The sequence below is a fragment of the Pezoporus flaviventris genome, unplaced genomic scaffold, assembly GCF_033815535.1.
Source record: "Pezoporus flaviventris isolate CSIRO_AGI_PZ_B2104156 unplaced genomic scaffold, CSIRO_AGI_Pfla_v1 ptg000083l, whole genome shotgun sequence".
NCBI lineage: Eukaryota > Metazoa > Chordata > Aves > Psittaciformes > Psittacidae > Pezoporus > Pezoporus flaviventris.
The window spans coordinates 9,499,432-9,512,045 of record NW_026892631.1 but is presented as its reverse complement, the minus strand read 5'-3'; the positions used below and the strand labels follow the sequence as shown (position 1 = coordinate 9,512,045).

The window sequence follows — 12,614 nt, the reverse complement described above, 5'->3', positions numbered from 1 at the left end:
CTGGGAGGCCACAGGAAAGAGCAGCTTTCCTCATGGTACAAATCGCTCTGGAGAGGTTAGAAGCATAGAATCAGCTGGGTTGGAAAAGACCTTCAGATCATCAGGTCCAACCATTCCCCAGCACTGCCAAGGCCACCACTAACCCATGGCCTACACAGTTTGTGCACACTTCCAGGGACGGTGACTCCATCACTGCCCTGGGCAGCCTGTTCCAATGCCTGACTGCCCTTTGGAGAAGAAATTGTTCCCAATATCCAGCCTAAACCTCCCCTGGTGCAGCTTGAGGTTGTTTCCTGTTGTCCCATCCCTTGTTCCTTGGGAGCAGAGCCCAGCCCCCTCCTGGTTCCATCCTCCTTTCAGGCAGTTGTAGAGAACGATAAGGTCCCCCCTGAGCCTTCTCTTCTCCAGACTGAACCCTCCCAGGTCCCTCAGCTGTTCCCCATCACACTTGTGCTCCAGGCCCTGCACCGGCTCCGTTCCCTTCTCTGGACCTGCTGCCACCTGCCCCAGTGCCACCACAGCACTGCTTGAGCTGGGCAATGCCCCAGGGCTTCCCCTGCTGCAGGTTATGGGCCCAGGAGCTGGCAGGCAGAAACAGGCCCATGGGCTCACTCCTCACCACTAATGTGCTGAACAGAAGTGGGTGACAGCCCACCTTGCAGGACAGAGGCATTTGGCTCCAGAGGAGCAGGAGGAGAAGGCAGGGCTGCTTTGGGGGTGCACTAGGTCTGTTCCCAGCTGGGCAGGGCCTACCAGCAGGGATGGGTACACATGGACTCAGGAATGCTGCTCCCACATGGTCCCTCAGCAAGGCCCTGGCAGCTGTGACACAGGGGTGAGCCACCTCCAGCCTGTCCAGGCTCCCGTCTTCTTCCCTTCTTGCACTGAAGTACAGGTGGAGGTTTGCTCACCTTTGAATTAAAACATGAGAGCAGAAACCAGAAGACCAATGCCACAAGAGTCAGGACAGCCTTGGGCTTGGTGCTGCCACCAAACTCTCCTCTGAAAGCACAAGGATGCTGCAGGCTCTGCATGCCACATCCTGAGACAAGAAGAGGAAGCAGGAGCCAGCACAGCACAAAGCAGTAAACCACACACAGGTTAAAGGCAGCTGAGGATCCCCATATGGTCTCTAGCCAAGCTGGTATGTCCTATTTCTCCTGCCTTGCCCAAGTCGCACCAAAACCCATCATCAGAGCAGATCTTGCTGCACCCACAGGAAATGCAGATGCTTAGCAGCACCCTTGGGTGGGTGTGATAGAATTGCTCATCATTCCATCTCTTGCTCATCACAAGGCCCTTCTCCAGGCTCCCCACAGCACAGCTGTGCCCAGGGGCACTGTGCCCTGCACAGCTGAGACACTCACCCAGCACATGCACTGACCTGTCAGCTTGTCTGCGTCACATCCACACCTCCTTGTCAGCACAGCTACAGGAGATGGGGAAAATGAGTGAGGAGAAACAAGAGAGCTGGTGCTCAAATATAATGTTGGAGAGAGAGGCATTAACTCCCAGAGGTTCACTTTTGTCTGTACTGGCACTGCTGCCAGGAATAAAGGCAAACGGAGGCGTTTTACTTTGTACACTGCACTTGTGAGACCACATCCAGACACTGCATCCAGGCTGCTCCCCCAGAAGATAGATGCTGGTCCTCTGGGCTGACTCCATCTGAGGATGTGAAAGTTGTCAGAGGCAGGAGCACTGCAAGGAAAGGCTGAGGGAACAACAGGGTTTATGCACACACAGGAAGAGGAGGCTTTGGGGAGACCTAACAGACCCCTTTTCTTCTCACACCCCAGACCTATGACAAGAGAAGATGGGGATAGGCACTTCCCTGAGAACAAGACAATACGTAGGGGCTAAAACCAGGCAGGCTTCCTAGATCAGGATTAAAAGGAGTTTGCATCTTGAGAAGCCAAAGCAGTGGAGCAGAGGCCAAGAGAGGTGGTAGCATCTGTCCTTGGATTTTCCCAGAGCCAACTGAAAAAGCCCTGGGCAACCTGCTCTGAAGCCAGTGCTAGCCCTTCTCTGAACTAGAGCCTCTCTGTCCAAGAGAGGCTGAGAGGCTTCCTATTTCCACCTCAGGTGGTGAATAGTAACAGCTGGAGTAGAGGCAGCAATGCAGGGTAGGGCTTGTGCTCTCACAGCTACAGGAAGAGATGGGCAGGTGCATGGACAGGGACAGCTCTCAGTAACAACTGCACCTGCATGACAGACTTGTCACGACCCAAGTGTGGTGTAAACCACAGCAAAGAGGACATTTCAGCTACAAAAAGCATTATTTTCTTGAGTTCAGACTCTGCTGCCCTACATCAGCACTGTACAGTGACAGACAGATACCAGGAAAAGGGCCTGGCCCAGACAGAGCGAGTCCCAGTGCCAGACAAGAGCATGTCTGTCCAGCAGTCACAAGCTCTTCTGCGAGGGCAGGCGGCGCTTGTCTTTGATGGCATTCCTCTTCCTCTTCTTGTTCAGGAAGCTTTCCAGCTTCCCACTCCTCTTCAACTCTGCATACTTATCAGCTAGCTCCAGTTTCTTCATCTCAGCTGTAAAGAAGAGGGAGCAAGGTTAAAAACTTCAAAATGAAGCCTGGATCACCTCTACAGACCAGCCCTTCCTCACCTCTCCCTCCCTGGCTCCAGGCCTGACTTGTCACTTGAATACCAGCACTAGAACAATCTCTCCACAGCTCTGTGGAGTATTATAGTCAGCTCAGTTCCAGTGCTGGGATTCCTGTCAGTAGTAATAGGTCTTCCTGGAGCACGTTCATGCTGAGTACTTACATTTCTTCAGGAAGAAGGGCTTCTTTCCCTGCTTGGCCAATTCCCTCTGTTGTCTCTTCCAAGAGAGCTCCCTCTCCCTCAATTTCTGCTGCTTTTTCTGTGCCTGTTCTTGCTGTGTCTGCACAGAAAGGATGACCGATGTCAGCACCCAGGCAGATCTCAGGTCATAGTGCATTGTCTCACAGGAGAGGAGATGCTGCACTGAACTCACCATGCGGTTCAGGAGCTGCTGGAGTTTCTCCTTCTGCTCCACGTTCCGGCATTTTTTCAGCTGTTTCTGAATCATCTGAAGAAGACAGCAGAAAGCTGGATCACTGCCTGCTGCCACCTCCACTGCAAAAGGCAGAAGCTGCCCTTGCCAAAGCAAGGCTCTTCTGGCCAAGGACAGGCACACAGCATCACCTCTTTCTCCTGCTTCTTGATACTGTCCAGGAAGCTGTAAGTCTTCATAAATATTTCAGGCTTATACTCTCCAGAGAGGTCATCAAATCGAGGGTCTCTGTGGACCTGAAGGCAGGGAAGGCAAAGGTAAGACCTGTGGCCAAGATAATCCTATTAACAGCCTGCTTACTGTCCTTCCATGGATCAGACCTTGACTTTTTCGTACTAGCAATATCATGCAGCACCACTGAAAACATCTGCAGATGGCAAAGACAGAGTCCAGTAATGGGACAGCAGTCCCTCACCAAGTCAATCACACCTGCATCCAACCTGCCAAGCAACTGGCATTTCCATATGCAAGTCTACCACCCAGGAGCAGCCAATTCAAAGAACAGCAACTGAAGTGCTGCCTCCAAACACCTGCAACTCCCAGACCAAGAGCTGGCTGAACGTGTGTTGTCAAGGTGATGGATTTGGGAATTCAAACCTATCTAGGTTTTCACAGATTACCCTGGTCAGGTCATACAAAAAAAACCACACAAAAAGAGATCTCTAACTGTGGAAATTAATGTATTAATATAATCCAGCAATGATAAATCAATGTTATACTCAGATTAGAAACTAGGTGGATATATGAACTTCCAGGGTGATTAGTACTGAACAATGACCACCGCTTTCAGTGCGACTGTCACTGATGGCAGCCATTACATCTTCTAGATACACTTGGGGCTCAAACATTTAAGTTACTCCTCTAGCTGTACATCCTGCAGGGCAGCAGGTTATACAGAGAGCAGCTGCTCCTGCACTCAGAGAAACACCAGCACTACCTGTGCTCACCAAGCCCTGACCCTCCAGAAACAGCCCGTGTCATCTAACAGCGTCACTGAGGGAAGTCAGCTCCCCAGCTGGGGAGAGAAGCACTCACCTTCTTTCTGACAGAGACGACCTGGCGCAGAAAAGGTACAGGCTTCTTGGCAGACATCTCCAACGGCCTGAAAAAGAGAAAAGTGTACTTAAGAGCAGCAGAGGACAGAATGAGGCGCAGGTAACGTGTCAGGAGGTCAGCCAGACCCTCATGAGAGTATTAGTGCACAGTGCCAGAGCAGCAGACTCTCCACTCAGTGCTCACCGTACCTACAGAGAGGTAGGTGCATTGGTCAAGGCTACTACAACCAAACGATCTAGAACTGATCTATACCACCACTCCATCAGTAAATGGGCCACGTATTCCTCTCCATATTTTCATTCATCATGCACCAACCCTCTTCTATTCCTGGCTTACCAACTCATCCACTCCTGACTAATACACTGTAAAATGAGAACAGAGTTGGGAATTTCTGCACTGATCTGAGAGCTATAGAGAGGCCAAAGCTGAAGCCTGCTCAGTTCCAGGGCATTTCCCTGAAGCTCTTTTTCTAAGCAGCTCACTTCCAGAACAAAACTATGAGAGAAACAGCATGTGAGATTTACAGCAATGCACCACTTAAAGGATTAGGGGAATTCAATAAAAACAGGATTATACAAACTGTGTGGCAGAAAGAGAGACACTGTGCACTCGAAGTGCCCCCCAGACCTGGGTAAAAGACAGAGCAGAACTATTATTGTAATCAACTGTTTGCAGCAAAAGAAACATTCATCAATAGGTTAGGGAATGCCAGTGTAACAGAGGAAAACTATTCAAATCACTTAGATACAACCCTAAGGACTGAAAACCAGCTAAGTAGAGCATACAAAGGGTAATAGTATTACAGCTGTTACCAGTGAGGGCCTGTGGAGCACCGTGAAAAGATCTAAATCTGATAGTTTTTGTGGTGTTGAACACAGGGAACAGTCTGTGATGATGAATGCTGGGGGAGTGAGGAGGTGTCAACACATATGAGCATCAAGAGGAATGAAATACCAGAACAAGTCACTGTCTCTACAACTCCCCAGCCAGCAGAAGCCAGGCAGAAAATGCCACAGGGTTAGAAAGCAGCAGGTAACAATGTAGGGCCCAAGTAACATAAGTAAAGTACTATTACACAGCTTCAGAGACAAGCATAGCATGCATGGGTTAAAAGAGCCTTAACACAGAGGGTGCAAAGGAATTGAGTGCTGATTTAGCTATCAAGTTACAGGTGGGGGGTTTGAACAGGACAGGATATTAAGAGCTCTGAAACAGCAACAGAGCATTCCCAAATGAAACACTATAGTGAAACACATTATCGTGTAGCACATTCAAGGACAGCTACACCAACTCCAAGGCAATGGAAACACAGCAAAGAGCTCCCAGTATAACTTCTGCAGTGCAGAGAACACACAGGCAGTTTTCTGGTGACAGAGCCACCTCTTTACCCCTTTTTGCCTTGCTGCTGCTTCACTGGAGCTTTGGTAGGTTTGGCAGTTTTCTTCCCCCTGGGCATTTGCTTGCACACACTTGTTCTTGAGTCATTCTGCATTTGCAGCAGCTCCTCAAAAGACATGTGAGAGAGATCTGGAAGAAAGTGAAGAGATACCTGAACTGAACAGCTTCCCAAGGCACTTCCCACCCCCTCATTCATAGAACCCCAGACTGGTTTGTGTTGGAAGGGACCTTAAAGCTCATCCAGTTCCAACCCCCTGCCATGGGCAAGGACACCTTCCACTAGACCAGGTTGCTCCAAGCCCCTGTGTCCAGCCTGGCCTTGAACACTGCCAGGGATGGGGCAGCCACAGCTTCTCTGGGCACCCTGTGCCAGGGCCTCAGCACCCTCACAGGGAAGAATTTCTTCCTAATGTCTCATCTCAATCTCCCCTCTGTCAGGTTAAAGCCATTCCCCCTTGTCCTGTCCCTACAGGCCCTTGTCAGAAGTCCCTCTCCAGATTTCTTGTCAACCCCTTTAGGCACTGGAAGCTGCTTTAAGGTGTCCCTGGAGCCTTCTCTCCTCCACGCTGAACCAGCCCAGTTCTTTCAGCCTGGCTCAAGAGCAGAGGTGCTCCTGCCCTCTAATGTTATCACAGAGATGCTACTGCCATCGCTAAAGCCCTTGACCAAGGCTGAACTAATGGGACATGAGGGAAGCTTCTGGCATCTTCTCACAGAAGCCACCCTTGCTACAACCCTTGCCATGCAAACCCAGTGTGCTGCCCTGTGACACAGCTTCCTGAGCGCTCTGCCCACATCTGCTGCCAAATTCAGGAATCAACATAAGGTCAGTCACACTGGCTCAGAGCATGGACTCATCCTCCCAGTCACTCTCATCTTGGCAATTACCAAGACTTTCTGCTTCAGAATCTACTCATATCATCCAGTAAATGTACTGAGGATATCAACGTGCTGCCTCAAGCAATGTTTTCTTTTTCCTTTCTCTAAGCACCCAGGAACCCTGCTCTGTCAAAGCCCATCAGTCCTCTGGGAAGGGTTAAGGGAACACTGTCTATCCAGAAAACAAATGACTCTAGGATTTAGACAAAAGCATGTGCCACTGTGCTGCTGTTCAAATCCAAACTAATTATACAAGATACTGGGGTAACAGAGCAATTAATCACTATAGAAGGCAATATCTGAGTATCACTGGATACTCAAAGCATTGCCACACAGACAAATGAAAGACTATGAGCAAGGACAGTCAAAAAGGACAAAGAAAGCATTAAAGGGAAGGAAGAATGATGTGGAAGTTATTCTGACATCCTACGGAGACAGACAAGACATGGTTACTTTCACTACAATACTCCATTTGGCTGCAATTCCAAAACAATACCCTTAAAATAGCACAGGCTTACAAGATGTCAGAGAAATGCTCCAGGCTTGGGGCAGAGTGGCTGGAAAGCTGCCTGGAGAAAAAGGACCTGTGGGTGCCGACTGATGGAGCTGAACGTGAGCCAAGAAGCAGCCAAGAGCATCCTGACCTGTATCAGCACCAGTGTGGCAGCAGGGCCAGGGCAGTGATCATCCCCCTGTACTGGGCACTGGTGAAGCCACACCTTGAATCCTGTGTTCAGTTTTGGGCCCCTCATTGTGTTGGAGCAGGTCCAGAGGATGGCAATCACAGAATGGTTTGGGTTGGAAAGTACCTTAAGATCATCCAGTTCCAATGGCAGGGGGGCCTCATACTAAACTAAGTCACCCAAGACTCCATTCAACCTGGCCCTGAACACCACCAGGGATGGAGCATTCACAACTTCCTTGAGCAACCCATTCCAGTCCCTCACCACCCTTACAGTAAAGGACTTTTTCCTTATATCTAATCTAGTAAAGGGCCTGGAGCACAAGCATGATGGGGAATGGCTGAGGGAACTGGGGGGGGGGGGGGGGGGTTAGTCTGGAGAAGAGAAGGCTCAGGGAGGACCTTACTGCTCTCTACAGCTATCTGACAGGAAGATGGAGCCAGGAGGTGGCTGGGCTCTGCTCCCAAGGAACAAGGCAGAGGACAAGGGAAAACAGCCTCAAGCTGCACCCCCACGTCCGTTTCCATGAGCAGCTTTCCAGCCACTCTTCCCAAGCCTGGAGCGCTGCATGGGGTTGGTGTGACCCATCACTGAGCCTGGTTGAATCTCACACTACTGGCCACAGCCAATTGGATCCAGCCTGTCCAGACTCCTCCCGCAGATCAGCGCTCCCAGCCAGCTCAGTGCCATCTATGCTCTCATCCAGATTGGACAAAAATCCACCAAAACACACTAAGCAGCACTGGAGTGAAGGAGCCGGAATGGAGGAAGGGGACCACGCCGTTGCAATTCTCGTTGCACCGCACGGGCGGCCACGCCGCGATATGTGCTGCTTCAGGGCGATGCCAAGACCCAACCCGCCCCATCGTGCTCAGCGCCCTGAGGGGTGACGGCACGTCCGGGGCTGGGACCGCCGCCCTCCCCGGTGGGCCCGCCGGAGCGAGGCGGCCCTCACCTGTCCCGCAGGCCCCCGCCACCTCCTCCTCCTCCTCCCCCAGAGGGCTCTCTCCGCCGTCACTGCTGCTGTCGTCGCTGTCGCTGTCCGCCGCCTCCAGCCCCGCGAGCGGCTCATGCTCATGCTGCTGCTGCTGCTGCTGCTGCTGCTCAGCAGCGGCTCCGTACCCGCCGGGCCGCGGCCGCCGCATCCCCGGTGCGGGCGGAAGCTACACGCGGAAGCGGAAGTGACGGTGCGCGAGTAACACGGAGTCACGCGGGTGGGGAAAGGCGTTTATTGGCGCAGGCAGGGTGCGTAGTGTGCGTGCGTAGCTGCGGGCCACGCCCCCTCCAACCCGTTGCCTAGGAGACAGGCCGGCGCGGCGGCGTTCGGGCCCCGGGGCCAGGCCTCGGCCTCCGGCTCGGGTTCGAACCAGGGCCAGTCCGCGGCGGCGGCGGCGGCGGGCGGCGAGAGGCTGTCGGCCAGGGCGCGGAGCTGAGCGGCCAGCAGGCTGAGCTCCCGGCACGGCGGGGCGGCGGCAGGCGGCGGGGCCGTGGAACGGGGCGTGTGGCGGTGCTGCCGGGCCCGCAAGTACGCCGCCTCCTCCTCCCTGCAGCGGACACGGGGTGAGGGGAGGCTCCGGGGGCACGGCCCCTCGCTGCCCTCCTCCCGCCCGAGCCCTCACCTGAGGCAGCGGCCGGTGCAAGTGATGGAGCGGCCCCCGCCGTCCCGCCGCGCTGACACGTGGAGCCAGGCCCAGGTGCGGTCCCTGCGCAGGACGCGCAGCACGGCGGGGTCTGCTGCGGCGCCGGTCCCGAGCGCTGCGGGCGAGGAGCTGCGTTAGCCTGAGCCAGGCACGGGGCACAGGGGCAGTGCTGCCGGGGGACCCCGCGGGTGCGTGGTGGGGACTGCAGTCAGCCGCTGCTGTGGCCCCAGCGCCACAGAAGCCACAGGTGGTGGAGCCAGGTCTGTGCCAGTCCTGCCCTCCCTTTTTAGCTGGGGCTCAAGCAGGCTTGCCCCTCCTCTCTGCACTGTGGCAAAGCAGGGCACCTGTGTTCCCAAGCTTGAAAGCTACGTGTGACCTTATAGGCAGTGTATGGGGCATGTAAGTGATTCTCTAGTTCATCCTTTTTGGAGCACGAAGCGACAGCATGCAGGACTAAGTCCCCTCTGTTTCTGTTGTCCTGGACAGGCACTTTTCCGGGGTAACCACAGGAAAATACACGTGTTCCCAGGTCTGACACTCACCCACGGCCCTGTGCTGGGAGGCTGCCAGGTCAGCATCCTCAGGGTGCAGGAGGCTGTACCACGACTGACCCATCAGTTCCTCCCTGTGGTAGCCCAGGTGGTAGGTGACACTGGGGAAGACAAGGGGAAGGGGGACTGAGGGCAGGGTCTGCACCATGTCAGCAAGGAGCAGCTGTGACAAGATGGGAGGAGAGAACAAAACAGCAGGGCTACAGCGATGCAAACAAGGGAGGCAAGAGGCTTGGGCAGTATCTGAGAGAGCCTCGCACACGCAGGGCTGCTGAAGGGAAACGTGCAGCTATGGCTGCGGTGTGAGCAGCCTCACCTCTCCGTGGCATCGGTAAATGTCATGTCTAGGCTGTGTGTGCTCTGGAACAGGTCCTCCTGGGAGCCAGCGTCCGCAGGCAGCCGCCTCACCGGGCTGCAGAGGGCCAGGAAGGCTGTGGTGGAGCGGGAGGGCGGCCAGCGCAGGGCCGTGAAGCGCCCGCGCACCACCACGGCCCGGTTCCCCTTGTGCTGCAGTTGAAAGGCCTTGGAGGTGCGCATCTCACACACAAACGTGACTTCTGCAGGGAAACAAACCGGGCAGGGCTCCCTCGCTGGCCCTGGCAGTCCTGAAGGGCTGGAGCAGGGCAGCAGCATCTGTGAGATGCCAGCCAAGGCCTCCCTTACCCCTGCCCGGCTCCTCCTGGGCGAGGAGGAGCTTCTTGCGCACGTCCTCGTGGGCTTGCTGGTCTAGGATGTCAAAGACCATGTCCCCATGGGCAAGCAGCTCCACCTGACAACAGAGGGGCTGCCGTTGTGGTCTGTGTGTGCTGCCGTGAGCCGGGCAGCTCGCTGGAGCCACAGGCACACAGGAAAGGTACGTGGGGACAGTGACCGCAGTGAGCAGGCCTTACCATGGAGAGGCCCAGGACCTGGGCCACGTTCTCTGAGATGTAGACCAGCTTGCCATCGGCAGAGAGCACCAGCAGGAACCCCGGGAGCAGGGAGAGCAGCTCCGTGCCGAGGGCTGGTCCTGCAGGAGCAGCGCAGCCTGCAGGGGGGATGGATCACAGGGTGAAGCGCTGCCGTGGTGGGGCAGGAGCAGTGCCCCACGCAGAGCGAAGCTCACGTGGGGTGCAGTGGGTACCTGGGGGGAAAAGCTGAGCCCCCCGCAGCTGGAGGCACACCAGGGCCATGGTGTGGAGGTAGGAGAGCCGCTCCTTCTCCCGTGCCGAGATGGGCAGTAGGGAGCGCAGTGCCTGCAGCTCCATGTTGATCTGGTCCCGGCGAGCCTTGGAGGCACTCTTGGTTGACCTGCAAAGCCAACCGTTGGGCAGGGAGAGGGACAGCATTCCCTAATTGCGGCCATGGGGAGAAATGTGAGCTCAGGAATGTGAATGGAGATGCTTGGTGCCCATGGCAGCTGTTTCTGGGACAGCAAACTCTTGGCAGCTGCTTTGGTGCAATGGGAGCAGGCTGCCCCCCACAGCTGCCCAGGGGGATGCCGTTGCTGGTGCCCCTCTTGCTAGGGGCCAGGTTAGACAACGACATGTGCTTTGGGAATGCTTGGGCCCTCCCCAGAGACCTCCCACCAAGGATGGAAACTGCACCCAGTGCCAGAATGCAAGCCCATCACATCTGTCTTCACATCTGGAATCCCTCTGCCCCTCCAACCTCCCACGCTGCCTCCCCATGCACCAGCAGCAACCCTGCTGTCCTAGTCTGGTGCTAGCCCCTTGCAAGGCCCATGGGACACTGCAGAAGCTGGTCTGTGCTCTCCCCAGCTAGGAGACCTCACCTCAGTGCTGCGGGAGGGAGCTCGCTCGCTCACCTGAATGGCTTGGAGGCCCTGGGCATCTCCTTGCCCCTCCTGGGCAGGCAGCTCATCTCTGCCTGCAGCGGCCTGTGGCAGTGGCTGCAGAAGATGGTCATGCTGCTGGCACTGGGATGCTGCTCCCTCCTTCGCCTCTGGCTGCGTCTGAACCTGCTGACCCTGCTGCTCCCTGCCGGCCTTCTTTTGTACCCTCCTGGGGTGTGCAGGGTTACCTCTCCTGACGCAACCCAAACAGCCCGGGGCTATTTTTAGAAGGCAGCCTGCTAAAAATAGCCCTGGCAGGCGCTGCAATCTGAGAGGGGAAGCAATAAAAGGAAGCCAGGGTCTTTAAAGCAAACCTGGCCTCTCAGGAGGGGGTGCTGATGAAGGTAGCAGGGATCTCCCAGCGGGGCACACATCCGCCCAGCTCCTGCCCCACTGCTGTTGCCGGCCCAGCAGAAGGTCCATGAGAAGCTGAGGGCTTGTGGCTGGTGCAGCAGCAGCCCTCCAGCACCACTGATGACTGAGCTGGTGCTGCGACAGGGAGCCGATACAAGGAAACGCACCAGGGACCAGTGAGCAGCGTCCATGCCCAGGTCTGCAGCAGAGTCCTGGCAGGGGGTGGTCAGGGCCACAGCCCCCCTGAACCTGAGAAAACCCTTGAAGTGGTGCCTGGGACCCTGGTGAGCCCCTTCCTTTCTTCACAGAGAAACCTCCCCACCGAAGGCTGTCTCCCCTAGAGGCGGCTGCCATGGGGCACTGAGCCTGTTGTCTCCATTCAGTGTCCCAGGATTGTGATTTTCCCCAGTGACAGCCATTCACACAGAGCCCAGAACACCCCACAGAGCCCCTGTGCTCAGTGCCACGCTGCCCAGTCCATGGGTGTTTCCAGTGCCTGGCACCCTACAAGGAGAGCAAGCTTGGTGCTTCAGTGCTGGGGAAGGGCAGAAAGCCTCCAGCATTGAGAGAAAGCCTGTGGCTGAGGTAGCTGGTTGAGCTGGTGCATTATGCATGGGAGATGCCCACCCAGCCCTCACAGGTAACCCGTGTGCTCTCAGCACACCCTGGCTCCATTCAGGGCCCCAGCCCTGCCCTTGTTGCTTGTCACCCACCACGGCAAGGTGCTGCCAGTGCATGAAGAACAACCTCTTGTCACACTTGTGGTGCGTCTGTTCTCTTGCCATGGGGCTTTCACTGCTCTCGTGCCACCCCAGGCTGCTCCATTGCACCTGCACTGGCCCCCTGCCACAGCCTGCAGTGCCCTCTGCCACCCTGTGCTGCTGGAGGAGCAGCTCCTGACCCTGGCTCCCTGCCACCCTCAGAGCAGGGGACGTGGCCTGGGCCCTCTGCCACCGGTTCCTGGCGCACAGCCACCACCTCCTCTCAGCTGCACTGTGACTTGACAGGGCAGGGAACACCCTGAGCGCTTCCCTGGCTTTAACCACATCTCCTTGTCCCAGCAGACACTGCCACGGGAAGGGGCTCAGCACAGCCCTCTGTGCCCACCGCCCTCCCTGGGGCAGGATGCTGGGGGGGACCCAGCTCCTCTTTTCCCCCCCAAGGC

The 12,614-nt window shown here is 55.8% G+C and overlaps 1 protein-coding gene across 1 annotated transcript; it reads right to left on the bottom strand.

Moving 5' to 3' along the window:
- Positions 1-1,518: 1,518 nt before the first annotated feature.
- On the bottom strand, positions 1,519-11,515 carry RRP36 (ribosomal RNA processing 36). The gene is made up of 12 exons (XM_061475243.1): positions 11,069-11,515; positions 10,385-10,551; positions 10,152-10,288; positions 9,925-10,030; positions 9,578-9,818; positions 9,253-9,362; positions 5,499-5,637; positions 4,090-4,156; positions 3,186-3,290; positions 2,995-3,069; positions 2,784-2,901; positions 1,519-2,546 (listed from the first exon to the last, which is right to left on the bottom strand). The coding sequence occupies exons 1-12, from the start codon at positions 11,167-11,169 to the stop codon at positions 2,407-2,409; spliced, it is 1,506 nt and encodes a 501-aa protein (XP_061331227.1). The 5' UTR covers positions 11,170-11,515; the 3' UTR covers positions 1,519-2,406.
- Between the last annotated feature and the right edge of the window lie 1,099 nt (positions 11,516-12,614).